This window comes from Drosophila melanogaster, chromosome 2R (genome assembly GCF_000001215.4).
Source record: "Drosophila melanogaster chromosome 2R".
Classification (NCBI taxonomy): Eukaryota; Metazoa; Arthropoda; class Insecta; order Diptera; family Drosophilidae; genus Drosophila; species Drosophila melanogaster.
Window position 1 is genome coordinate 11,142,096 of NT_033778.4, and position 26,087 is coordinate 11,168,182.

A 26,087-nucleotide genomic window follows, 5' to 3' on the forward strand; every position below is an offset into this window, starting at 1 on the left:
TCAGAATTTTATTTCAATTTAAGAGGTAAACTATTTTTTGTGCGAACGAAGGAAAGCAATAAAGTTACATTTTTCAACTGTATTTGATTTATTGTATATTTATTTGAAAAGATGGGCTATGAACTAGCCTTGATGGAAATGGATTCTCGGTATTTTCTGACCCAATTCCTGTGGTAAAGGCCGTCTGCTACAACGCAAAATGACTTACGACTGAAAATTATAATGAAAAAAGCACATTAACGCCTCAACGGCTTAACTACATCTAATATAATTTATATCCTTTTCAAAAAAGCCCTGAAAAGGGAAACCCGGACATAAACAAAAGACCGAGATTCCCGGCCACTAATTTCATTTGTGATTTTGATGGTTAAGCTGAGCGCATGCTATAACTTTAATTCGAAAAAAGGACGACTTTGGCAAGAGTTCAAAGGTAAAGAAGTCCCCTACATTCATCAGTGGTCTGTCGGCGAAGGTCTGTGTGTATCGTCTTGGCTTCCCTTGCTCATCATTAGTCAACCGATTCCTTTGTTTTGGCCAACATTGCGGGTTTCGTGCCCAGGGGGAGTTGTAATCACGAGTATTACTTACCATCAGCGAAACGTATCCATGGATGCTGTTGTAGGCTCGCAACCAGTTGTATATTTCCCCCTGGCAATAGCCCTGGCACTCATCCACCTGAGGGGTCATGTTCTTCATCTGGTACTCCTGCCATAGCTTTACAAACTTCTCGATATCGGTGCTCGTGAGATGATAGTCCTTCAGAACCGTGTCGTTGAAAGGAACCCGCTGGTGCATATGGGTCTGTCCCATTTGATTGCCGGTCTCTTGCATCATTGTAGACTATCTAGTTCCGCTCTTTTGATGTATATGTGCTAGTTAAAAACTGGAACAAAATTTAAGGAGTTTAAATACATAAACCATTGCTTAGAATTATTTATTTAGAATTAGAATTATATATTTATTTGAATTTTAAAGGACTTCTTGTCATCGAAATGGAAAGTTTTTCTGTGCTTTACAACTAACTTGTGTTTTACAGGACCATTAAAGTGAAAATGCCATAATGTTTTACAAAATAAAAGGGAAATTGTGTCATTTATGTATAAAATCAATACTATCATCAAAAATGAATTAGACGTCAACAGCATCTAATTTATCATTACTTTGTTATTATCAATGCCGTTTCTTCATTATGGGCATACGGTGTCGAAATTGCTACTGCAACTCGTCAAAGCGATAAACAATTTTGAATGGCCAAAGTGGAGCTGCCAGTGAGCTGAGCAAACCTGTCCAAATGTCCACCTGTGATTCAAAGCAACCTGGGCGTTGTAGGCAATTAATTGGCAAATGCGGACCCATTAGTCTGTGTATCTATTTGCAAGAACTTCACATTTTGCATTTGAGAATATGGTTAAAATTGCTAGGAGATCCAAGTAAAAAATTCTTTAGATACTTTATTATATTATATTATAATTACATTTTAATGGTAAATCCATGTTCGTCTTTCTGTCCGTATGAATGTCGTGATGTCATAGAATTATTATTGCTTGAAAGTTGATCATTATCATGCATGTCATGCAGCCCAATTATACATTACTACACATGTAAATCCTTTATTTATTTCTTTCAGTGCATAAGTAATGTTGGCATCTGACACTACTACCCCGGATCACTCAGTTGGCCGAATCAAAGTCGACGTGTCCACACGTCGTCGAAGGTGTTGCATTTGGCTAATGGCTAAATCTGAATATAAATCCTGTTCGCAACTCATTTCGCAACTGAAACGCACAGCCGGACCTCAATCGCATTGCATTGCCTCGTTCAATATGCATATTTAGGTAACTCAAAATTGTCCAATGTAGTGTGTACCATTGAACTGAAACTAACTGCCAGTCAATCCAATGTCTGTCGACCATTTGATGTTGATCGATTGGCCTTTCGTTTTCGTCAAACGTTTACAGCCGTTGCGTTACGGGCAATTATTAGTTATTGCCACACACATTCAATCAAAATGAAATCGGTTCCAAAAAAAAACTCATTTCATTTGGACCATTTCGGTGTTTCGACTGCCCTTCTGAAAGCATTTTTCTGCAAATGGCGTTTGTTATCAAAGGGACATTTCGGGAGGCAATATTGAAAGGAACATAGGCAATTATTAATTTCCGGGAGTTTTACAGAAGGAAACAATTTTTGTGGGAAATTAGAAGAAACCTCGACTATCGAATAGATATGCAAGTGGGAAAGAGACTATTTCCATGATGGCCATCTAGTTACAGTTTCATATAATTTCCGAGATCTCTATGTCATATGGACAGATCTTGATTTGTTTATATGGTAAATATTCTTATTTGTCAACAAGTTCGTTTGTCTGTTCCTATGCACAAATGGTGTTGACAATTTAAAACCCCTTACAACTTATCGCCCATCCCCATTCCAAAGAACAGCCTTAATTCAATTCGTGGCTCACAAATAAAGCGTAAAGACATTTCAGTTTTAAAAAGAAATTATCTTTGTGCCTCTCACTGTCGGCAAGTTCCTTAAGTCGCCTCCTATTCACTAGCGCGTGGCCTTGAGCAACATGTCTGAACAGGTGGCGCACCCACAAAGGATACGCCCAAGTTCCCGCAAAGGACTAACAAAAAATTAACACCACCAACTGACAGCTGCAGATAAACAGCAGTAGCACACCAGGCCGTCCTTTGCAGGTCTCTTTCCTCATTTTCCGCCATTTGAGGGGCCGTTAATTAACATTTCGCTAGTCAAATGCACTCAAAAAAAAACTAACCTAAAATGTAGCCCTAATGCAAGGAAGGAAATGAAGGAAAGTGGAATTTACCACTTTATTAAGAAAGCAAAGTGGTACAAGTAATCTTAAAAAGAAATTTAAACAAAATTGTAAACGAAAAATATGTTATATTCACTTATCTTCAACAATACACTTAACTTTTATAAACCGATTGTAAGGGGATTAGGAGAGCACTTTTTCTGAGTGCACACAGCTGTATAAGTTCGCTTTCCTCATTTTTTATTGCCACATTTCCGCCGGAAGTATAAGATAACGTGAGAGAGCAAAAGAGAGAGAGAGAGAGAGAGAAACACCCTTATCACATACAGCTCTGGCCACATAATCCCCGCTGGGCCAATTGATTCAACGATGCCACAGCTTAGCTCCCCCATCACTTCTGGCCCACCAGAGGGTCCAATTATTGAGGTCGTTAAGTGCTTTAACTACCACTAAAGCGCTTCATATCAGCTGAGAATTTAGTGAATTAGAATTTAGTTGTAACTTAAAGTGTCTTTTTCAATTAGCCCGGCCAAACAGTGTCAATCAATTTTTTGTTGTCGCCGGCAGGCCAATGCGAAATTGTTTTCGGTTATGTCAATTCATTTCAAGGCATAATGAAATTCGTGCCCTTGGCTAATTTATTTAATCCTTTGGTTGGTAGTCTTATTTGCACAGCCTTGTCTAACTTTCTATTACATTTCAGAAAGGACAAAATACCTGCCTGTTTGTATACGCCACAATATTTATACAATACTTAATACTTAATATGAAATTTTGTTATTTTTGCCATTTTTGAACAGGCAACAAATATCCTTGGCCATTACCTTTGGTACACAGCTAATAGCTTTTAGCTTTGAAATGCACCATTCCATTTGATTGTACAATAGATTAGCTTCGAATGGAGTGTTCATAACTCACATACTCAGACACTGCGACAATTGCTGACAAGTATCTGCCAGATAGAAATTATTGTTATTAATGGCTTTGGCATTTAGTATTAGAGATGAACACATTGACCACAGCAGCGGCTAATAAATTGAGGCGCCTATTGGCACTCAAAGTGAGTACTCCAAATAATTTGCTGAATTAAAAAACAATTTATGTGGACTGGCGATGTGGCGATCCGTCGGATACTCAGATACTCAGATACATTCGGCCCCACTCGGATGGATACGCACAGGCACACACATCTATCTACATACATACATATGTACATATTTCTTGAGTCGCTTGGCTTGTTTGTGCAATTTTGGCTTGATGTGGGCATATTTTTCTCGATGCGTGTCTTGTGCGAATTTTACTTTATTTTTGGGCCTAAATAGTTTTCGCCTAATGAGTGCGTTTGACTTAGTTTTGAGTGAGTTTTGAGAACAATCCGAATGGTATAAATAACCAGGTTCTGGCTGCCAGCGTCGTTAGTTCAATTAAAGCCAGTGGTGTGCGAACAGTTTCAAGTCGAGTTACACATAAATCCTAAATATACCAACAACATGAAATTCACTGTAAGCTATCGTCAGAGCGAAGAAGATAATTGCGAAAATTATATGATATTTTCTTAAGAATTTCTAATAATCCGTCATTTTTTCCCGCTTTTCATCGTTAAATACCAATGAAAATTGCTTGGAAACGGCACAGCTGCTGCTGCTCATCGCCAGTTTGGCCTGCATCCTGGCCGCACCTGCTCCCGCCGCCGAGGAGCAGCAGGAGGAGTCCTCTGTCAAGGCAAAGCGCGGCATATCATTGGGGCTCGGCTACCATGCCCCCTTGGTCACCCACTCGCACTACATAGCTGCACCCACGCTGGTGCATCATGCCCCAATCATATCGCATGCCCCACTCATCGCCCATGCCCCGCTGATTGCCCACCATCCGGTGTCTTCGGTGTCCTATCACCTGCCCACCTACCACTCCATCCACCACTTCTAATTAGGCACGCACACGGAGCGGCGGATCAATTAGACACCTTTGTAGTGCAGCAGCATTGCCGAAACATTCGCACGTGCATCAGATTTCCTGCCCAAACAATTCCCGATTGCTATGTAAATAAATGTTAAAGTCAAACGTGTGTCTTCAATTCAATTTAAAGAGTTTTAAATTTAGCCCTAAAAACTCACTGCAATCACAACAAAACTTCCCACAGAAACCCAAAAGAAAAGCTTAACAATTTTGCATAAATTACGGCTTACAAATTAGGCTTACACAAATAACTTAGTTTATTGGCTTACAGTTTAAAATTATAACTAAAACGTTGCAACTCAGTTCGTTTTCCTTCCGGCCATGAGTAAAACTTTCTTGGAAAAGTGCAAATTTTGTGGTCCAAATTAGTTGCTTGAAGTACTACAGCATTTTTCTTACCAAACCTTTCTGAAATACCTGATAAGAATTGTACACGGATCTGAAAGTTGTGAGTAACCACACTTAGTGCTCCGCTTATGCACATATATGCTGCAAGTCTACACTAAAGACCCCCAGCTTGGGTCCAAAGTAATCCCCAGTAGTTAAACACTCCTAGTTATGCTCCACAAGCGAAATTATAAACATTAGAACGCCACATTATGGCCAAGATTGTGCAGAACTGCAGTTGGTTGTTCTTTAGCTCGGCGGCACTAAGTGCTGCCATTTGGCGAGCAAACGCTTTGGGATCCAATTAAAAGGGGTTCAAAAGGAAAGCATTGTGGGTCACTGAGGAGCAGCGCACTCCATGTAAGTTACGACGCACTTATTCCAAACATAGTGTTTATTTTAACAGCGAATCTTATATGTTTGAAGTATTTATAATCTAATGGTGTCCTTAGGAACAAATGAAAATCTTAGCGTCTAAGTCAATATTTTCCAATCTGCCATTAATCGAACTTTTTATTTTGCCTTTTCGCTTACTTACTTAGCTTGAGAAGTTTACATGTACTCAAAACTTCCACTAGTGTTATTTTGTATTTATTACAAATGTGATTTATTTGCACTGAATTCTTCCTACAGCTAGAGAAACTTAAAATCGTTCATTAGAAATTATTGAATTGAAATCCGCAAGCCGCCGCACCTTGGTTTTTTTAGTCCGAGAAGCTATCGCTCCAATAGGTGGTTGTTGGTGGGGCCACAGCCTTGAAAAGATCCCGTCCTTCGCCGGGACGGCGTTTGCTGCTGTTGTTGCCATGATGGCGGTCGTCCTTGCTGCGCGACTCCTGCTTGAACCGCGACTGCTCCTCCTTGATGCGAACGCTATCCTCCTTGTGCCGCTGACAACCGACGGCCTGGTGACGCTGCAGTCGCTGCTGGGTGAGGAACGTCCGCTGGCAGCGCTTGCACTCGTAAATGAAGCCATGCTCGTCGTGTCGCTGGGCCATATGGTGCTTCAGTTCCGCGCGCAGTCGGAATATCTTGGGGCACAGCTCGCAGCGGAAATGGGCGCGCTCCTGCTCGTGCCGTTGCATGTGCGTTTTATAGGCCCACTCCACCTTGAACTTCTTGCCGCAGATGGGACAGGCATGCTCTATTCTCTCGTGAGTCTTACGATGCAGCACATAGGATTGTTTGCGCGAGAACGTCAAGTCGCAGTTGGGACACTCGAATGGGCCCACTGAAGCCGTCGAAGAGGGCTGGTATTTCTTCTTTTGGGCGCTGGAAGGCTCCCCATCGCTGTCCGTGCCTCTCTTGAGTGGCTTTTTTCGAGGACGCCCACGTGGTCCGGGCTTCTTTTTCTCCTTCTCACTGTCATCCGAATCGGCAGAATCGCTGTCGGCACTCGTGGTTCCGGCTACATCGGATACCTTGAACTCATCATCGAGCTCATCCTCATCCTCACTGGAATCGGTGACAGGTGCGTCTATGACCACATAGCCGCGGGGTCTTCGCACTTTATTCTTGCTTCGGGACAAACGCTTGCGCAGCTCCTGGTCCGTGGTCTCCAGCTGCTTTCTCAGCTGTATGGCAATGGTAAGGCTGCCCATGCACTTGGTGCATATGAATTGCGGCATAAAGTCCTTGGGCAAAATCGAGACATTAGGACAGATGACCAGCAGCATGTCCGCGGGCGTGGCATCGATTTGCTTCTTAAACAGGCAGACTAGCTCTTCCTTGCTGGTGCAAACGCGGCACTGGTCTTCGTCCACGGGTTCCTCTTTCTTGCGCTCCCTAATGGGCACATCGGCCAGATCGCCCGGCTCATCGCCAGTGATTAGTTCACCTTCTGCATCGGTGCCAGTCTCGAAATCTGGTTCAATTTCCTCGACTTCTTCGTTGGGATCCTCATCTTCATCGAGAGCGTCCTCATCTTCTTCAATGGCCTCGTCGCCTTCTTCGGTGCCATCCTCATCTTCTGGCTTCTCTACATCGTCTTCATCCTCTGCGTCGGCCTCGTCGCCATCCTTTTCGGCATCATCGTTGTTATCTTCATGTAAATGAGTTGCCTTCTTCTCCTTGTCGGTGTCTTTTTCACCATCCTCTCCACTTTTTTCCTTGGAAAAATCATCTTTAGCTGCAGATTCTTGCAAATCCTTCTTATTGCTTGATTCCTGGCAACCTTCATTGGCTTTCTCCGTTTGCGGAGTCTCGCTCTCATCCTCCTGCGGCATCTCGCCATCCAGATACTCTGCCTCGCCCATCTCCGCGTCCTGGTCGGCAGTTGCACCGGCATCGTCCTATAATATAAATAAAAATAAACAAACATATATATATATATATGTATGAGTTTCACAAGCTTTTCCAAGTCTTTTAAAGCCGGGCGCACCTCGAGGTAATCCATAATCTGTCCCACAGTTCCGGAGACGCCATCATCAGCGGAACCCACCGACTTGCCCGCCAAATCCTGCCGCGGTTGCGGTTGCTCTTGGTTTTGAGCACTTTCCTGGGGATTTTGGCGCTGCTCTCCGTTGGTTTCCGCCAGGGGCGTTATGTCGGCTTCCATTTTCGCAGTATTTTCCTTATTTCCGCAGAGAAATGTTTTCAAGTGGAGTGGGGGAGTCTTCTTTTTTTTGGCGGGGCACCGGCGACTTTTTCGATATTCACTTTTTCGCTTCGATTTCTTGGCGCGCACTTGATTTTCGGATAGTGTTCCACTTTCGTTTGCACAAATTCACATTTCTCGCACTTTTCTATCTAATACTCAAGCGGAAAATGCAATTCAAATTGCAGTTTTTTCACAGCGTTACAATTTTTTTTACTTGCAGCCATATTGGATAAGTATAGGTACACAGCTGTTTGTCATCGGTAATCGATAGTTGTGCGCATGCCCACTGGCAATCGATAACGTGCGCAGGGTTGCACAGCGGGCGCGTAATTTGAAAAGTAAAGGAAATTCGTTATTTAAAGAATGCTCGCAAATAACATAATTCAGCAGCCCAAAACGAAAGCTTAAAACAATAAAACCGAAATAAAGTTTAGGAGAAGGCGCAAAGTGTCAGTAATACATGCACCTTCTGTCTGCAAAAGGGAAACCTACGCGCGTGTTTGCAATAAAAGTGGGCACAATACATAGGCCACCCCCCTTAAAAGCAGCCGTTTGAAACAAAAAGCATGTCGTCTTGACTTTTCAACACGGCGAAATAAAAATTACGTGATTTGCATAATTTTTCACCCGCTGCTGTGCGCATTAATTTGAGTAATGCCTCTTACATGAACCAGCATCAACCATGCAACACTTTGTTTTTCCTTTTGCCACAACACTTAATCTGGCTTTTAGAATTCCATGCCTTAAATGTTGGCAAATACCCCGTATTACTTGAGTTTACATTCTTCAATTTCAATCAATTCCCAGTACAAGAAATGCAAATAAGCAAACAAATTTCAATAAAGTGGCTCTTCAAAAATATTCCACCGCTCTGAAGGGAACACTACAGAAAAATATTTATTTCAATTACGTCCTGTGGCCGCAAAGAGAAATGTCCGCGGAAATGCCCGAACTTTGCGAAGGACACAATCCATTAGCGCAGACACTACACTGCGAGAAAATGTTGCAGTAACTTGAAATACTTCTATCAAATAGATCAAGTGATAAGTTGAGTAATCAATCAAGTGATAAGTTGAGTAATTAAAACGTAATAAGTTAATGACAAATTTCGGACTAATGAAATCTTTCTGTCTGTCCTTTACTTATTTCTTTGTTTTAGAGCATCTTTTTGGCTGTATTATTATTATTTTTTCGCTTGCTTTAATTTCAGATCCAACAATAAGAATTTTATTCTATAGTTACTTTTTAAAGTTGATCGAAATCACTCTTTTAATGTGAAGTACCCTCGGGCTAAAGATAAAAGTGTGAGTATGACACATTGATTTCTTCGTGTACAATATGCCCACAAGGATAGTATGTGTCTGTCTGGGACGTAATTCTGTTGCTCTTCGACATGATTTACGCCAACAATTATCGCAGCAAGACGTGCTCCGAGATCTACTTGACATTAACATCGTTTTACCGGCTAGAGCTTTTCACCTCCTGGTCGCCTTCACGTCCACCCACTCGCAGGGAATCGCTTATGTTGCCGGATGTTGCAAGGACAGGGACGCGAAGGCGACTCCTAGAAAAGAGATAAATTTAGCGGCCAGGAGACTGTGGCAGTGATAAAAAAGCATGGCCATGTCAGCACAACACAATTCAACTCCCGGCGGCGTCACTCAGTGATTAATTATGCACAAAAGACAAACAGGCAGCATATGCTCCTTGGGAAGGCTTAAGCCTATATATATGTACATACATATATATTATATGTATTCCTGAACCCGTCGAGGATTTGAATGGATTTCAACCTACCCACTGGCGTTCACGTGCGCACATTAAAGGGCACATCAAAAACATATAATAGAATACATTCTAATTGTGGTGATAATTAGAACGAACTCATATTATAAGCATTTAATTATCTATTGAGTGTTTTTCAGCAGCCACATTCCTTTCACCTGTTACACGACAATTACGAAAAGATGCCGCCAGCACAACCAATGTTCAGTTACATAATATAATGGCAATCACTCCGCGGAAAAAAAGCCTATTTTAATTATCATTTTATATTAACTATCAGTCTAATTAATCTTATTTCATATTCAAAAAATTAAACATTGACATTGCATGTTTGTACAAATAACTATCTTTTACCCACGGGAATGAGTTCTAACGAGATTTATTTTATATTTTAGATGAGATTTATTTTACCACTTGATGTTTTGCACAACTTAATTTAATGAGTTGCACCCACCCCATCTTTAATTTTCACCCGGATGCTTTTCAACCAGATGCTTTTAATTTTCCATTTAAACTCATAACCTGAATTAAGTGCTCGAATAGTTAAGGAAATTAAAATACGTCGGTTATTTAGTGCAAATATTAGGCTACACTTCAATTTGCATCCAAACGAAAACGAGTATGTATGTATGTGAAGACTGCCAATTATATATATGCTGAAGGTTTCCCCCCGGAAAGTTTATTAACTAGATGGCAGGTGGAAAACTTTGAACATAAAAATTAACTTTTCCACAATGGGATTTCCACCTGGCAGCTGAGAGGCAGCTGATCCATCAATATGGGCACGTATCTGACATGCCAGTAAATCTAATTTGCACACGCATATCGACTTGTGCACACACACACACTGTGATTATATATTATATGTATATATAAGCTTTAAAAATTTTCTTAAATTCGTAGGGAAATTGTTCTTCTTGGAAGAAACCCAATATTAATGCATCAATGATTATTACTGACACAGTCGTCGATGTATCAAAATCAGTTGCATGTACATGTACTTGCGCCTCCTAATGAAAGAGAATGGATTTTCTTGGCAGTTTGAATCTAATGTGGAAGGTAAAAGCTACAACGCATTAATTACGCAAAACAGGATTCCCTAATTATGTTAAGATGGTATCGTATTAGCGAAGGACTTTACTATCGTTTTGCTTTCCATGGCCAAGAAGAATAATATTTTTTCTTCCGAATTTCAAAGCATTTTGCTAATGACTCTCATAATTAATATCACATTTATCTCATTGTGATGCTGCAGATTATATGACTTGGCTGTCGTGCTTTCACTTCAACATTTGGGGTTTGGCTTAATCCGTTCGCATATTAAGCATACGCACCGTTTGGCTGCCTTGGGATAATGCAAACAATGTTAAATTATAGCATGGTGCGTAGGCATCAGCATCAGCATTTGTATATCCCGTGAGAGGAAGTCCATGAAGAAAAATACTTATTTATTAACATATAATTTAAAAATGCCCTAAGGGGGATGGGTGCTGCTGCTCGTTTACTTATCCATTTCACTTATCCATTTTCACTCGTTGGCCGTGCTTTTCTCGCATTTTCCCAGTTTTAAGCACACAAAGCTAATATGGCAACCTATATATGTATAACCATGAATAAGGGAGCCTGATTTGCGCACGACCCAAATGAAGCGCCTAGAGAAGTGTAGATAAAAAATCGCTGGCAAATATACAAAATATGAGTATAACTAAGTAGCGGACTCAACGCTATTATTAATATGAACTCGATGCCATAGATCATGATTATTTGCGGATCCGGACAGGCCAATAAATGGGGCGATAAGAGGCTTTACGGCTGCCTCATTAGCCGTCCGTACAAAAGGTACACATTTCCGTGAACAATTGGTGATTGTCGGGCGGCGTACTTCAATTTCCTTTTGGCCAAACACGGGTTTATCAGAATACATGTGTATCTAAATACGCTCCTTGTGGCAATCTTGTTGGAAGGACACGTGTTCTCTTTAACATTTAACGTCTGCTTTAGGCAATACACGTCTTGAACTGATTACCGAACTTAGAGACACAATTTCACCTCCGCTCTGCGTTCGAATTTCAAATCCAATCAATTTCCATAGACATTGGCAGAGCGCGCGTCTGCCTAAAGAATTTTGCATACAATTTGCGGCAATTTATTTAATTTTTTTTTTGTTAATTTGCCGCCATGCTAAGAAGGAATTCCCAAGCTGAAATAATTTATGAAACGAACAAAATACCGACAAATTTTACTTTCGATTGGCCTGCGTCCAAGCGGCAAATTAAGCGAACCGGTTTGTTTGTATAAATCAACAGCAAAAATCCGCTGCCAAATGGCGACAAATAAGCAAAAGATTCTTCTCCTATTTGTATCTTTCATGTGGCCGGCATTTTTTTTGAGGTAGTTGGAAATGCCCAAAGCATCTGAGGCATAACAAATGAAATAAAAGATAGCAAAACAAAACATAAACAGAGATTTTTTTTTTTAGTCACACATTCGTACAATGAACTGTCATATGCAAAACATTTGTGTTACGGCAAGAATATTCAAAAAGAATTTTATAATCTCTTATGTATAGAATATTCAATACCCATTTATATAATAAGCGAAATACGATGATAAGACGATTGTATCGACAAGAATATTGTTTGGGTAAAATAATATGTTTATGAGTATATATTTACAATTAAATTTAATTATTTAATTATTAATTTAATTACAATATTTATATTTACAATTAAATGGATTTTTGGGTTAAATAATATGCTTATGTCTATGCATTTACAAGAAAGAAAGCAAGGAAATGTTTAATAAACTCAATTACATTCTTAAAATCTGTTTAAGGATAATAAAGTAACCAAATTGAAAGACTATGAAATTGATTTCATGTATAAATGGTTGCTTTCTACAAGCCAATTCATTGAAAATTCAACTTTTGAAGTTCATAAGCGCAACCTTTAGCCAAACTATTAGCATTCAAAAAGATTATACATTTGCATTAAATGTTCGAAAAGCATTTTGCATTGTTATGCTTTCCTGCAAGGTGTTCAAAAATTCCCAACTCAAATCGTTTGTTCTTTCCGAAACTTGTTTGCCATCTTCGAGTGCGGACATTCCCCGGATTAAGTAGCGCCAAAGAAATTGGTTGGCATCGCATTCAAAACAAGAAATCCAATTTCCAAACAGCTGCTTCGAAACAAGAAGCTCATCGCCAAATCGCTATGCTGGCTTTCTTTCATCATCCCGGTTTCTTCGAGTATAAATAGCTGCGGTCGCAGCTATTTCAATTAGATTACCATCCAAGCTCCAGAATACCGAACCAAAGCCCCAGAATGTCGAGAATCCTTGTCGCCGCCATCGCCTTCGTTACCATCTGTCTGGTCCTTGTCAGCGCCGCCCCCGCTCCCGCCCCGCCCACACAGATCCTGGATGCCCGGACGGCCATCCAGAAGATAATCGGTGAGTTGGGACAATAGTTTCCGTGAACTGTTACCGGATTGACCCCGTGTTTTTCTTCTTTTTTTTTTTGCTTTTTTCAGACGCTTACAATCGGATTCCGGGTCCTTCAGTTGTTCACCCCTGGGAGGTGGCCACTTTGATTGACCCGAACACCTTTGTGGCCCAATTCTGAAGTTCCGAGCACTCCAACTCTACCTGACTACCTTAACTAACTGAAATGTCCAAATAAATCCCATTCGAAATATAAGTTAAACAAAAACCAAATTCTAATGATTTAAATTCGTGTTCTTTGTTTAGCTGACTTTTGAGGTGTTCTCCTGAAAATGCGAAATCAAATTTCACTCAACTTAAACAACATTTATGTGGGTTGAACGAATTGGAATACTTTCCCTGTACGGAGTAACAAAGTTTTTTGCTCGGCAATGATCTTTTTTCAACTACTTTGATATATCAGTAAGTTTTTTATTGAAAAGAAAAATCCAGCAGAGATACGGTCGAATAAACTTTAGTTACACTTTAAAGTCTTTCTTTTTTCCCATAAACTTTTCAATTGAAATAAACATTACTTAGCCAGCGACTAAAAGAGCATTTGGCAAAGAAAGCTAAGCTTTTAATTCTGTAGTCCTTTTATTAACTTTATTTATCAGAAATCGTGGTTTGTCTTCCTTAAGTATCAGAAATTATTAATTTATAACCATGTTACTGTGGCCTTAAATTTATAGTCACAAAAAAAACCTTACTTGAATAGGAATGAATAGGGCGAATATTCTAATAATTGAATTAGAGGAATCTTGTTTTAGTAAATAAGTACATAGGTACATACATACTATATTAAAAGGCATGGTGTGAATTACATTCAAGTATTAAAAACTATTATAAGCCCGTTACCCGTTATAAAGTATGTAAAGGGAATGGGAAACGATTCCGACCCTCTAAAGTCCTTTTATACATTTTAAATTTACGCATTTATTTAGATTGATAAATTTCCCGTTGTTTCAAGTTGTTTTCCATTCCTTATTTCACTTACTAAATTCTATTCATATGACAAGAAATGTTTGACATTTCTCAATCGCACTCCCATCAGCTAAATAGCGGGTATCTGATAGTCGAGCAATTTGGCTACAGCTGTCTATCATGCTTGTTTTAGTTTTGGCCAAAAGGGGATTTCCGTTTTGAAGTGCACAAAAGTTTTGCCGCATTTTTGGTGGCAGCTGCAGAGCTTAACTAAAGTTGTGTAACTCAACTAAAGTAAAGTCTCTTTAGCCCGGCGACTTATCGTGTTGCAGAAGTTTTTTTTTTGTTTTTTTGGTCATTCGCCTTTTCCCCGCAATTGGCTACGAGGACAATTTGATAACAAGTGGATTACCAAGTCATAGGACAAAGTTATCGCTCCCAGCTGAATCTCATTCCGATGCACAAGATGCCGCAGATGCCAAAGATGCCCAAGATGCCCAAGTGTTTGCTCAGCCCTCGATTCGTGGAAAAAAATGCTTCTGTTCTTGGTGGAGCACTTAAACGAGATGCAATATTGTTATCTGGCGATAGGCCCCACCATCGATCCGCTGGCTTAAAGTCAATGCCAATGTCAATGGCAAGGTTAAAGCCCTGCTGATATTACATATTTGCGTAGTCGCGCCATAAATGCATTTTAGATAGCTGCACCGGCCAAAATGAGAATCGTCCTAACGCCGAGCACTCCAAGCCTAGCCAAGTGAAATAAATTGCCGGTCCGGATCGTAAAAGTGTGCTCATATCGTTGGATATGGACCGTGCTTATCCCATATGCAACCGCACTTTTTTTTATGGCCCACACGTTTGACGTAAGGGAGTGAATAAGTTTTGTCGGGAATTTAACCATGAATATGCTAACCCAAACTTGAAGGACGTCGAATCAAATTTAAGGTTTCTGGCGCAAAAGTTTCTCCAAGTGAAGCACAAAATGTAGGCGCCATTCACAACAAAACAGTAATTGTTTTACAAAAAATATATATATATTTTTTAATAATACTCAAAACACCATAAGGTACATTTTAGTGAAACCCTTAAATATCATTTTTGTATAAAGACTTTGGCCGTTAGCCAAACTTAAGTTGTGCAATCGTAAATCACTATAGCAATAAATTAAAGCGCTTACAAATAGGTGCAATAATTAATTATCCCAAGAAGGGATTAGTTGTGGCTTTAAAGGCTCAAAGGGGGTAAAAGCGGTTTTAGTTTGTGGGACTAGTGAGCATTTTAAACTGCATTAATTAAAATTACCTTAAAGATTAGATATTCGTTTCTCAGCAAAATAAAATGTTGAAAGCGCTTGCTGCTATTTGTTTAATTCCTTATTTTTTAGTCAGCGACTAAAAGTCCACCTCTTTCATAAGGACTCACTGATGCTCTACACCGCATTCAAGGCTTACATCACAATATTTGGTGCAACAGGAGTAAGCCGTCAAAAATAATGACTGCATCTCCAATTAGCGATGAAATTCGAACTGAAAGCTGTTGGTCGAAAAAAACAAATTTAAAGCCCTATGGGCTACAAAATCTCTGCTCAATAGACAATTGTTAGAAAATGTTTCAACCAAATGCAATTCATATAATTTTTTCAGAAAAAGCAGTGCAGTTTTAAACAATTTAAACAATTTTAATAGGTTCTGCTTGACATACAAGTTTGTATCACTAATGTTCCTTAATGAAAGAGTCTATTATCGATTACTAGATACTCGATTTTACCAAATTCTTTTGCCATTTCGAAATTGGCAATAATTAAAATAAAATAAAATAAAGCAACACACTGTGTGGTCGTGACACATTTTCGCGGTAAGCGCAATTCGCATAACAAATAATGAAATAGAAAAATATATCCAAACATTTTTCAAAAGTATGTTCGTGACAGTTTTTGGTGGTTTGTTGGTGTTAGAGCAAACTTGCACTGCAACCGATAGAATATGCATTTCTAAACTACGCATTCTTGCTTTTAAAGTTACCAAGATCTCGACTTTAATATGATCTTTTTACCTTTAACATGCTTTTAGAACACACTTTTAATCTACAAATGATTATTTTTAAGTTTGTAATTTGTTTGCACATTAAAAAAGAATTTCTGAATTTTACTTTTAATTATAAATAAAACGCTGTACGCAGCAGTAACCAAATTTCCGTTTAAACAGCTTTTACGAGCTAAGTTGGCAATTATATGGTCAGCAGTTTATATATTTCCGAGCTTTTGCAACCTTGTTGTTTCCCACTATATTATTTGCTACCCTATGGGCTTTTATTTTTAATTACATTAAGCAAGGGTTATCCAATTTGCCATATAATCTAGATTAAGTTCATTATATTTGTTACTCCCAGAGTTGACAGCTACTTGTTTGCATCAAGATTGGATTGACAGGATTGAATACCAAAGCAGCCAATGCAACAATCGATTTCTAGCCACTTAGCCAAAAAAAATCATAGTCAATGTAATATTTTCGGTTTGATTTAAATCCAGCTAAAAAAAACACTACAAATTTATATAGTTTTATTACATTTGACGGTTTTAAATTTCGATTTTATAATATCAGTAGTATGCTAATTACTAGTGAAGCAATCCGTGTTATTGCCACACGATTAATGAATATTTACGCAAATGAATTGATTAAATTGTCTATCTGAACATCAGGTATCTGATATTCGAGCCACTTGACTAAAGCGTTTTCACTTTATTAATTAAAATTTTATTGGTGTCTGCATAAAAATAATTCCGCAGCAAATACTTTACTCTTTACAAGAGCCATGAATAAAATGTAATATTTTATAAGAATATATTTATCCATATAAAATGAAGACTGTGGAAGAGAAAATAAAACCTTGACTTATTATCCTTTATTCTCTATTTTTTATGGCCTCAAAGTTTAGACACCACAAGGCAAAAATTCAGATGAATGTTGAACTTTGACCAAAGCAAAAGTTGTCTTCTCTTTTTATAGCATTAAAATAGTAGTTCTAAAATTTTAAAATCCCAGAAAGGGATGAATTTTTAATCAAGATTAAACGTCAAGACATCGGACTACAACTTTTGATATGCAGATTCCAGCACTTGTTAAAAAGTAAAAGAAACTTATTTAATAGTTTATATGCATAATCATTGGACTAGACAAACAAAGTGCAGTTGACTGGCTTTTGGGTAAGAAATAACTTTTTTAATTACAAATACATGTGGTGTGCACTGTGTCCAGTTTCACTTTGAGATACATATTGAAAGGTGGAAGTGTCGTCATAGTAAGTATCCATGCCAATACTACCGCAGCACTAATTATTCCTTAATTGGTAGATAGTTTCTAGTTCCGCTTCGCTAGTTTTATTGGCAGACCCTAGCAATTAATTTGTTTGCTCGGTTGTCTAGGTTTTTTTTTATAACCCCGACAATGGCATTTTACGAGCTCTTTTACGACTGCCTCAGTGCCAGCATCTTGGACAGCTGTTGAGCTGCCAAAACAAAGTTTATCTCGATCAGGAATTCCCAGTGGAATGCAGAAAACTGGGTGGCAAACTCAACGAAGCCGAACCCAATCAATTGAGAAAGACGTCCAAAGATTTCTAGCATGAGCCAGTCGTATAAATTTGTTAACCGCTTTTAAACTACACCGATTCGCATCGATTTGCATTGCAAATTGAGCCCCCCCCTTTTGGCCACAAATACCCCGTATAGACCGTATAAATAGACCGTGACTTACCTGCCATCATCCAAGATACTCTTAATCTCGCCCACCATCTAAACGAACGGCTTTAATTATGCAAATAAATGGCGCCACGAGAAGAGCTGCTAAAATAGGGAAACAAATAAACAAATAACATTTTTAGAAATCTGATAAATATCAATTTCAGACAACAAGTCAATAAAATCAATTGAATTCCATTCCAACGCTCGATCAACAGATACCCACTAAATGTGTGTTAGCAAAGGTATTTACTAAATAAAAACATATATATTAGCCATTTAGTATACGATAGTCTAGATATGCGTGGCTTATTATAATAATTAATCTTTTCTTCAATGAAGCCTCTCAAGTGTCGAAGCATCATCAATAATAAGTATATAAAATGCATTAGAGTCTACCCACCTGATATCTGAGTGGGGGCTGCACGTGCTTTCACTTAAATTCCTTCCATATGGTGGGATATCAATTACCGTCAGACATTTACCATCAGTCAATGACTCCGTTTGCTTTACCAACAGTTTTGCTGGGACTTTGCAAACAGAGACTCTACCTATGTATGTACATACATATATCGTTAGCCGATGGGCAAGTTTAAACAATAAAGCCAAATTATTTATTGGGATTACTTTGTGTTGTTTGCTTAGTGAATATGTGCTGCTTATTCATTAACGTGAAATCCTTTTAAGTACTTAAATTGTTATTTGCTGATTAAATGTAAAACAAACATGTCAGATAATTGTATTATTTAATTTCGCACACGAGCTTAATGCGAATTCCTCATAATATATTAATCACGCATTTATGCAATAAAAGTTATGGCACACAAATAGCTGAAAGCCAATGAGGCGCAAAAAAAAAGGGCCCCGAAATGTATGCTACAAAAATGGGTATGAATAAAAATCCTTTCGCACCATCACACGCATTTAAGGGTTTAATCAACCCTAAACTCACGTATGTATGGTATTCAATTTGGAGATTAGCAGATGATAAGCTAAGGTATACGAGTATCGAGCAAAGCAAAATTGATGCAAACTTTTTGCTCGTCTTTGGATAATGGAAAAGTTGGCGAAAAACTCTTAAGGTAAGCAGATTGGCAGGCATGTGCGTGTATTGATGGGCATAACGAGTCCCACTGCGAGTGATGAGAAAAGATCCTTTGGCTGTGGACACGCAACGTTAACCTCGATGATGGGTGACAGTTTTCCGGCATTTGAGACGCATCTCGGCCGAAAGTTGCCTGCGTAGGCTTAGCCATCAAAATTGATGGCTCACGGAGCCCAGTAACTCATAACCATAAACAAAACTGATGCCAGCTCGACAATGAGTCCTTTGTTCGGCGGCGCAACGACCGTAAAGGACCGGCTAATAAAGGCGAAATCAAATAACAATCATTGCAATTACACTCGGGACATGTACACTCGAGGCACATAAACCAATGCTGAACCAAGCTGAAACGACCTGAACCCGTCCGAAAATGTGGAGCCAACAATATTAGCCTAAGTCGAAGGCACTCTCGATTCATTTGGAAATCCAACAAGCGGCAACTGTTGCCTGGGTCAAGAAACTGTAAGTGAATTTTTTTATTAAATTCCATATGAATGAATTCTCGGGCCGAATGGGATGAGTTGTCTGCCAAATTTTTTGCTGTCTACCCAGCAATTTGCATACTATTTAATCCGCTGCTTAAGTCAAGGCAGAGCTGAAAATGTTGTTAATATGCCATGACAGATGGTAACAAACAAACAGCCAGTTTTCATTGTACATTGAGATAAAACACATTGGATGTGTTGAAATTAGCTTAAAGTATTTTTTTTTTTTAGCTTTTTGAGTTATCTCGACTATCAGATGACCGTAAATTCCAATCCCTGCAAGGGAGATTTGCTTATAAGCTTAACTTGCGTCCGTGAAATAATTGCGTTTAACTTTCGCTGGTCTGATTCAATTAATTTTTTGAATGTAAATGGAATTGAATAATCCCATTTAAGCTTTTGCAAAATTTTTAAGCGTGGGTTCCATGCAGATTTTATAGCCAGGGGCGTTTTGTAAGCTTGCTTGTGTTGGCAAGATTAATACAATCCAATTTAAAAATGAAATGTGATATGCTTGTCATCGATAAATAGTGTGTGGGACAACTTCGACGCATGTCGTTGCCTTAACTGGAATGTGCAATTGATATTTGCTTGTTAATTTCTAAGGAAACTATTACCTTAAGCTGTTAGCTTTTAACAAATCTGATTTACTAACATACATAAGCCTGTTTCGTACTTGTTTTGCCTATGAATTATTAAATGCCTCTAGCATAACAACTGTAACATTTTTGTTTGTCATTGATAATAATAATTGTCATTGTCGAAACAAATAAATAATGAGGACATGTCACTAAATAATAAGATTCCTTCGATTCATGTGAAGTTCACAAGAAGTTGCCTATGAAATGTAGTTCCAACTTAAAGCCCATTTAAAGAGTGCATAGATACTGCAACCGAACAGCGCGTTTCGTTATTGAAATCAACCATTTCAATGCTTTTTGTTCTGACTTTATTTCAGCAATAAAGGCAGACACGAAATGGTCTATCATAAATCATAAAAGGCTCCCCCTTTTATGGTGGGTCGCTAAAACAGTGGGATTCGACATCTAGGCGACACCTGTCAAAGAACGTGTTCGTCCATGCTGGACACCAATTAATCATAAGGATATATATCCTATGTATATATACACGCATATACATATACCTGAACAACAACAACAACAACAACAACAACAACAACAGAAAAATAGCTTCAGGGAGTGTCCACTCGATTTAACAGAAATTTTCCATAAGGAGCGTCCATTCTGTTTACGCTTTTCATAATCTATTTGACAGCAATCAGGGAAATAAGGTTGCAGGTCATTCAAGAGCAGCTTGGATTTCTTGTGCAACCCGAGAACCGATACTTTCAGTTATTATCCTCGTCGTTCGTGGTCACCAATTGAAACCATAACCAAACATTTATTGCGCAAACCGCAAGTGGAAAGTATCTGATAAATCAGATACGCCCATTACTTGGTCAACCCACGGCATTTGACGGTTTTTGTTTCTGGCACTTGACAGCCAAGTTATGACTGTACACAATTCAGATTTATGTTTGATTGCGTAAGCTTCCTGGCCATTGGTTATCTTCATCTGGAACTTGTCCTTTGCTAGCCACATCCTGCGAAAAGTAATTTAAATGGCGACTGCATGCTCAAAGTGATTTACCTCCTCTGTGTGCTGCTCATCTTGTCTATTCGAGTTGCGGGCTAAATGCTTTTTATTGGTTTTTACACTTTGACAGATTAAAATGCTGATTTGCATTTGCTGATTAATGCTGCCAATCGAAAATAAACCACAACGCAACGAAACTCAAACGCATTCTTTGCTTTATTGGATTTAAAGGACATCGAGAAAACACCTTTGAGGTTCGGTGAGGAAGTTAAGTTAGAATTTTTGTGTTCAAAATGAATGTTGTGTTCGTTGAATGGGTGATTTATTAAAATTATTATTCGAATATGAGTTCTACGCATTAATCGATTAGACAGCATGTAATCCGTCAAGTGAACAACAAAAGGCTGCACATACTGTTAAGTCACGTTTAAATTAATAGGTGTTTTCAAGGATACGCCATAAATAAGATGGCTCTTTAGAAAAGCCATTGCGTTGGCTTAACAATTGCGTGTTAGACCCTAGTTGGCCATATCCTTGTCGAATGGCCCGGCTTTTGCCAATTCATTCAGCTGCGATCATTTATTGCGTCTTAAGTTTTGCAAAACTACAATGTCCTCAATGGCATGTCTGCAATGACTATCTGGAAAATGCAGCATGTCAAGTGGAAATTACTCACTAAAGTACAGCTGGATAGCCCATGAAAGTTAATCAACTGCATTGGAGCTTGAAATATATTGAAGGCAAAGACGATTAAACTTGCACAGGCTAATTAAACTGTATCGTATAAATCAGGCGGAAAATTCAGTTTGTCTGCTCGTTGCTCAGATGGCATCATAAGATTTTGGGTTATTAGGAAAACAATCGAAGCCAGATGTGCGTTGGCCTCAAGCCAGGAAATTTAAGAAAATTCACAAAACGCATAACACACTTTGTCTGTTTTCCACGAAAAAAAAAAAAATTATGCAAACGATGCTGGAGCAGGGCCAGAGCTCCTTGGTCCTTGGTCCTTGGCACCGGAAAAGTTGCCAACATTTCTGTTTACAATCCCCCCCCCCCTACCATCACCCCTATATCATCATCACTTCGACGGTACTTAACGCTTTGCGATGTTAATTTTGTTTCATTTCATTATGTTCAAGTGTTCACTTCGTGCGCTTTTCTCTGGCTTAATGGGAATTTTCGACCTCGTCTTCTTTTCAAACTGCGGCTGCAGCTCAACATAAATAGGAGCAGCGAGTCCTTTTTGGCAAGCAAACATGTTCAAAACCACAATCCAGCTAGTCTCGTTAATACATCAGCTTTCTTTCCAGCTACACCTGGGAGAAAACCCCCCAAAAAAAAAAAGCAAATCCGAATGGGAACGGATTTGCATAAAATGTTGCTAAGCCCAGCATATAAAGCCCGTGAAAAGGTTTTTAAATTGCGGTTTCTTTAGTTGGAATTCCATAATGAATGATACAGTGCCACATTTTTGAAGGTTTCAAGTGTATGAGGGATGAAATCAAAAATTGAATGGGATTCCTCAAAAGCCAGAATGTGAGCAAATTTGAAAATTTGTCATATTAATTAAACACCCGCACAAAGTCAAAACTTAAAGTTTAATAACAACCCCTAATTAAATGATTTCATTTGCTAAATATACCGAGATATTTTTGTTACTTGTGTACTTATGCACTTGCATCATTAAGCTCACTTATAATTTATTTAAGTTTTTATTGCCCAAATTGATATCCAGCCAAGCAGAAATGTGGAGATCGAGCTGAAAATTCCTAAATATATTAGTGTGTGTGTGTGTGTGTGTGGATTTTCGCGCTAAGCGTCAATAAACTAAATTGAACGAGAATATTTATAAATTTGTTTACAATTGCTCTATGAAAATATTGAAACGGCGCAGCGGAATTTCCAACAGAGCAATCCCATGAAAATATACATTTCTCAATTTCTTCTCTTATTTAACACTTGTACGCGCTATCATTTGATATGCGAAACGGCATATTTATTTATTTATTTATTTATTTTGCATGCCATTTCCCTTGGGCTGTCAAAGCGGGGGCAGTATTTCAATCACTTAAAACTCATTCAGACAGATCGGCGTTAGATATTAGTGGGTATGAATGAATGAGAGGGTTGTTTTTTTGTGATCCAAAAATATGTATCTACCGAATTGAAAATGAACTCAATTTTAACCGTTCGCCACGAGAGCCAAAATAAAACTGACAGCAAATTGTTGTGTTTTTCAAAAACACAAAATACTTAAACAAACCTGTGCCACGTGCTGTTGCAAAACTTTTTCGTTTTCAGTTCGGGGGCGTATAACAAATTGCCGAGTGGCAACATTAACACGAGAAACATTATGGTTCATTTTGGTGGAACACTTGAATTTCGCTAATTAATTGCTCAAGATACAGATTCTGTTAAGTTATAATGACTTTGGTCAAAGTTCAAGCACTTCAACGAAAGTCCAAAGTTGGCCAAAAGGAAACAGTTCGTTTGGCTCCTTTGCATTTCGCCTGCCCTGAGCAGTTAATAAAGGCGTTTAAAAATAGATGCTATAGATAATGCTCCCACTCATTTTGCAAAACAAACCTTTTTGCAAACCAAAATCGTTCTATGGAATTTTAAACTTGTATAGGTGACGTAAGCTGCCTTTAATGCTTTAAGCCATTTACGTGATATCACAAGAGTAATCCGGCTTAAAAAAAATTACCACATTTGTTGCGATAATGAAACACGAAGTGCAACTCGATTAAATACATGCAGTTCAAAAAGTTACTGTTATTCGGTTATTAAAATTAGCCCGGTTCATTGACTATAGTAAAATACCTTTAACCTTGTCGACAAAATACCGTTGAGAGCTATTCTGAGTTAAACTGAGGTTATCTCGATGCAAATAAACAACTGGTCATTGAGGGTGTGACAACTGGCTGGAAGCGAAAGTAGGTTATCTAGATTGAAAGCAATATACGTAGTCGTAGTGACTCGACTATCAGATACCTGTTATTCAGCGATAAAAGTATGTTTCCTAAGCGAGAGACAACAAACCAAACAGCAGAAGTTGAAGTTAAATATTAAACTTTTATTAAGATTATCTTTTGCCCCTAACAAAATCATTATCACCCAGACTCGTAAAAACAAATTGCCAGTGAACATGCTTTTTCGCACTCTGCAGCGCATATGGAATTTGAAATCGTTACAAAAATGAGGACATAATCATCTATCCACATGTAACGCATATAATGTTGTATCGCAAAAACTGATTAAAATTTAGTGTGGATTTGGCCATTGGCAGCCATAAGGGACATAAAACGACAATAGGATGCACTCATCTGTCGTTTAATCATTGATTTTTATTTGCTGCCATTTTTTTTTTTTTTGCTTTTTACATTTCAGAGTCAGAAACAAAAGTAGAAACAAAGAAATAATTCAAAGATAAAACGTACGTTCACTAGTAATTAAAATTTAGATAAGAGGTCAAGGGAAACGATTCAGTAAGCAAAAAACAAGTGTACATCAAAAGTGTTCAGAAAATGGGGTCTTCACCTGTTGTGACAAAATGACAAAAATGGGTAAAGCAATGTTCTCTTTTAATTAGTTTTTACGAGCCAACTTTTATGGGTGTGTGTTTTTTCGCAAATGCTGTCCACTGCAGAAACCGTTTTCTCTGTCAAATACTTTTTGCATATTCAGGTGCAGATCTAAACTCTTGTTTGTCCATTGTTTATTTATTTATTGGTGTTGGCCACTTGGCCCTGTAATCTGGACCCGGTTCAAACTGCTTGTACCACCCGAGGTGACAGCTAGCGGTTTGCATTGATAACACAGTGTTCAGCCTTGAGCAACTCATAACTGGATATTATATCTGAAAATGGGAACAATACCAATATACCAATACAAAAATTGCTACAGTTTTCTACACCTCTCCATTTGAATGAAAATGGAATCACTGATAAAAAAAAACAATACATTGGATTATTTGTATTTCATATATCAATTTAAAAACATAGGAAATTGTGAATTTTAAAAGAAACAAGCTTGCACAAGGTCTAAAATGTAAAGCTTTTCTAATTGATCGTTCGTCAAATAAAGAAAACTTGCAGGTTCTACAATTTAAACAAGAAAATTCTTTATTCGGATTAAATGATTTTGGAGTTCATTTCATTATTTACAGAATAAAGAAAAAATCATTTTTTTTTCTAAGAAATTAAATGAAATTCCCAGAAATGAGAAATAAGAGAAGCACTTGATGGCCTACACTTAACTGCAGCTCCCCCAACAATTGTAAAAACTCTGTTCTGTTGGGGAAAAATTCCCCCATCCACTGGGAAATCATCTTAATTGTAAATCATTCGCAGACTTGAAGCGCAACAAGCATTTCCCAGCCGCTTTACATAGGCAAAATTTGCAAATTTGTGCATGAGCTACGGCCATTTATCTTCATTGAAAGGCAACCCAGGATTCTACCAAATGGTTCCTTTCAATTAGAAAAGGACCAATGGCTGGAGCAGGAGCGGTAAGCAAAAAGGAATGTGCACATTACACTTAGACATAAATCAAACTGCCCCTAAAAAATAGGTCCTGACATCCGAAGAAAGCTCATCTCTCCTGCAGACATGGCAACGTCGTTTCAGGTTCGTTAGGTGCTAGACAAACGACTTGTTGGCCTAAACACACTTAACAAATGCAGAAATTGATGGCCTATTGTTTCAAAAGAAAAGTTAGTTTGAATCGGGAAAACTTTGCGCAACACAAAAGAAACTTTTTGAATACAATCTTATGAAACTAACGAAAGGAACAGGCGCTTTCGTTACTGAAAATTTTATGATTAATACTCCTAACTTGTATATATATAACTATATATTTACTATCCATCATCCATGTGCATTAGGTAAAGTATCTGTTACATGTGCTAACCAGTAATGGGATATCATGGTGTTCTTTAATAGTTACAAATCATTTTATTACCTACAAAAAAATAAAGTGATACTTTTAAAGGACAAGGAGAGTGTCTGCCCCTCTTATTTTCACTTTTCACGGTCCCTGTTTGCGTCCTTTAAGCTTAAAATTTCACATTTAGGTCACGTTGGTCCTAATGCCACCCGAAAACGTATCCAACTACACGGTCGTAAAATGCAGAGCAAATGTTCAGCTCAAATGAAGTGATGCAAACTATGAACCCAGCAATGGAATTATGGAGCGGAGCAGTTTGATCTGTTCTGACCTAAGTGAACCTTTTTGTTTGGTCGAGTTTT

At 38.4% G+C, this 26,087-nt stretch overlaps 5 protein-coding genes across 7 annotated transcripts in view, besides 4 other annotated features; 3 read left to right on the top strand and 2 right to left on the bottom strand.

Moving 5' to 3' along the window:
- CG13229 (uncharacterized protein) overlaps positions 1 to 26,087 on the bottom strand; it is a 32,903-nt gene that overhangs the window by 2,792 nt on the left and 4,024 nt on the right. The window contains exons 2-4 of one of the 3 annotated variants that reach the window (NM_001273951.1): positions 18,056 to 18,203; positions 17,669 to 17,757; positions 589 to 883 (exon numbers count right to left, since the gene is read on the bottom strand). In NM_001273951.1, coding sequence (NP_001260880.1) covers positions 589 to 834 — 246 coding nt within the window. In that variant the 5' untranslated portion in view covers positions 835 to 883; positions 17,669 to 17,757; positions 18,056 to 18,203. Of the gene's footprint in view, positions 1 to 588; positions 884 to 1,474; positions 1,577 to 17,668; positions 17,758 to 18,055; positions 18,204 to 26,087 lie in introns of those variants that run through there. The other 2 variants (NM_001273952.1, NM_136793.1) reach the window with 2 other exon arrangements.
- On the top strand, positions 4,194 to 5,033 carry CG13231 (uncharacterized protein). The gene is made up of 2 exons (NM_136794.2): positions 4,194 to 4,284; positions 4,418 to 5,033. The coding sequence occupies exons 1-2, from the start codon at positions 4,273 to 4,275 to the stop codon at positions 4,706 to 4,708; spliced, it is 303 nt and encodes a 100-aa protein (NP_610638.1). The 5' UTR covers positions 4,194 to 4,272; the 3' UTR covers positions 4,709 to 5,033.
- Positions 5,507 to 7,973, bottom strand: CG12391 (uncharacterized protein). The gene is made up of 2 exons (NM_136795.4): positions 7,506 to 7,973; positions 5,507 to 7,416 (listed from the first exon to the last, which is right to left on the bottom strand). The coding sequence occupies exons 1-2, from the start codon at positions 7,680 to 7,682 to the stop codon at positions 5,830 to 5,832; spliced, it is 1,764 nt and encodes a 587-aa protein (NP_610639.1). The 5' UTR covers positions 7,683 to 7,973; the 3' UTR covers positions 5,507 to 5,829.
- On the top strand, positions 12,801 to 13,198 carry CG13230 (uncharacterized protein). The gene is made up of 2 exons (NM_144131.2): positions 12,801 to 12,959; positions 13,040 to 13,198. The coding sequence occupies exons 1-2, from the start codon at positions 12,833 to 12,835 to the stop codon at positions 13,129 to 13,131; spliced, it is 219 nt and encodes a 72-aa protein (NP_652388.1). The 5' UTR covers positions 12,801 to 12,832; the 3' UTR covers positions 13,132 to 13,198.
- Positions 14,029 to 14,085: a mobile genetic element.
- Positions 15,819 to 15,958: a mobile genetic element.
- Positions 16,600 to 16,669: a mobile genetic element.
- The window catches only part of shn (schnurri), a 58,309-nt gene continuing 49,212 nt past the window's right edge, over positions 16,991 to 26,087 (top strand). The window contains exon 1 of the mRNA NM_001273953.1: positions 16,991 to 17,118. The gene's annotated coding sequence lies outside the window, so the exon portion shown is untranslated. The remainder of the gene's footprint in view (positions 17,119 to 26,087) is intronic.
- Positions 23,805 to 23,844: a mobile genetic element.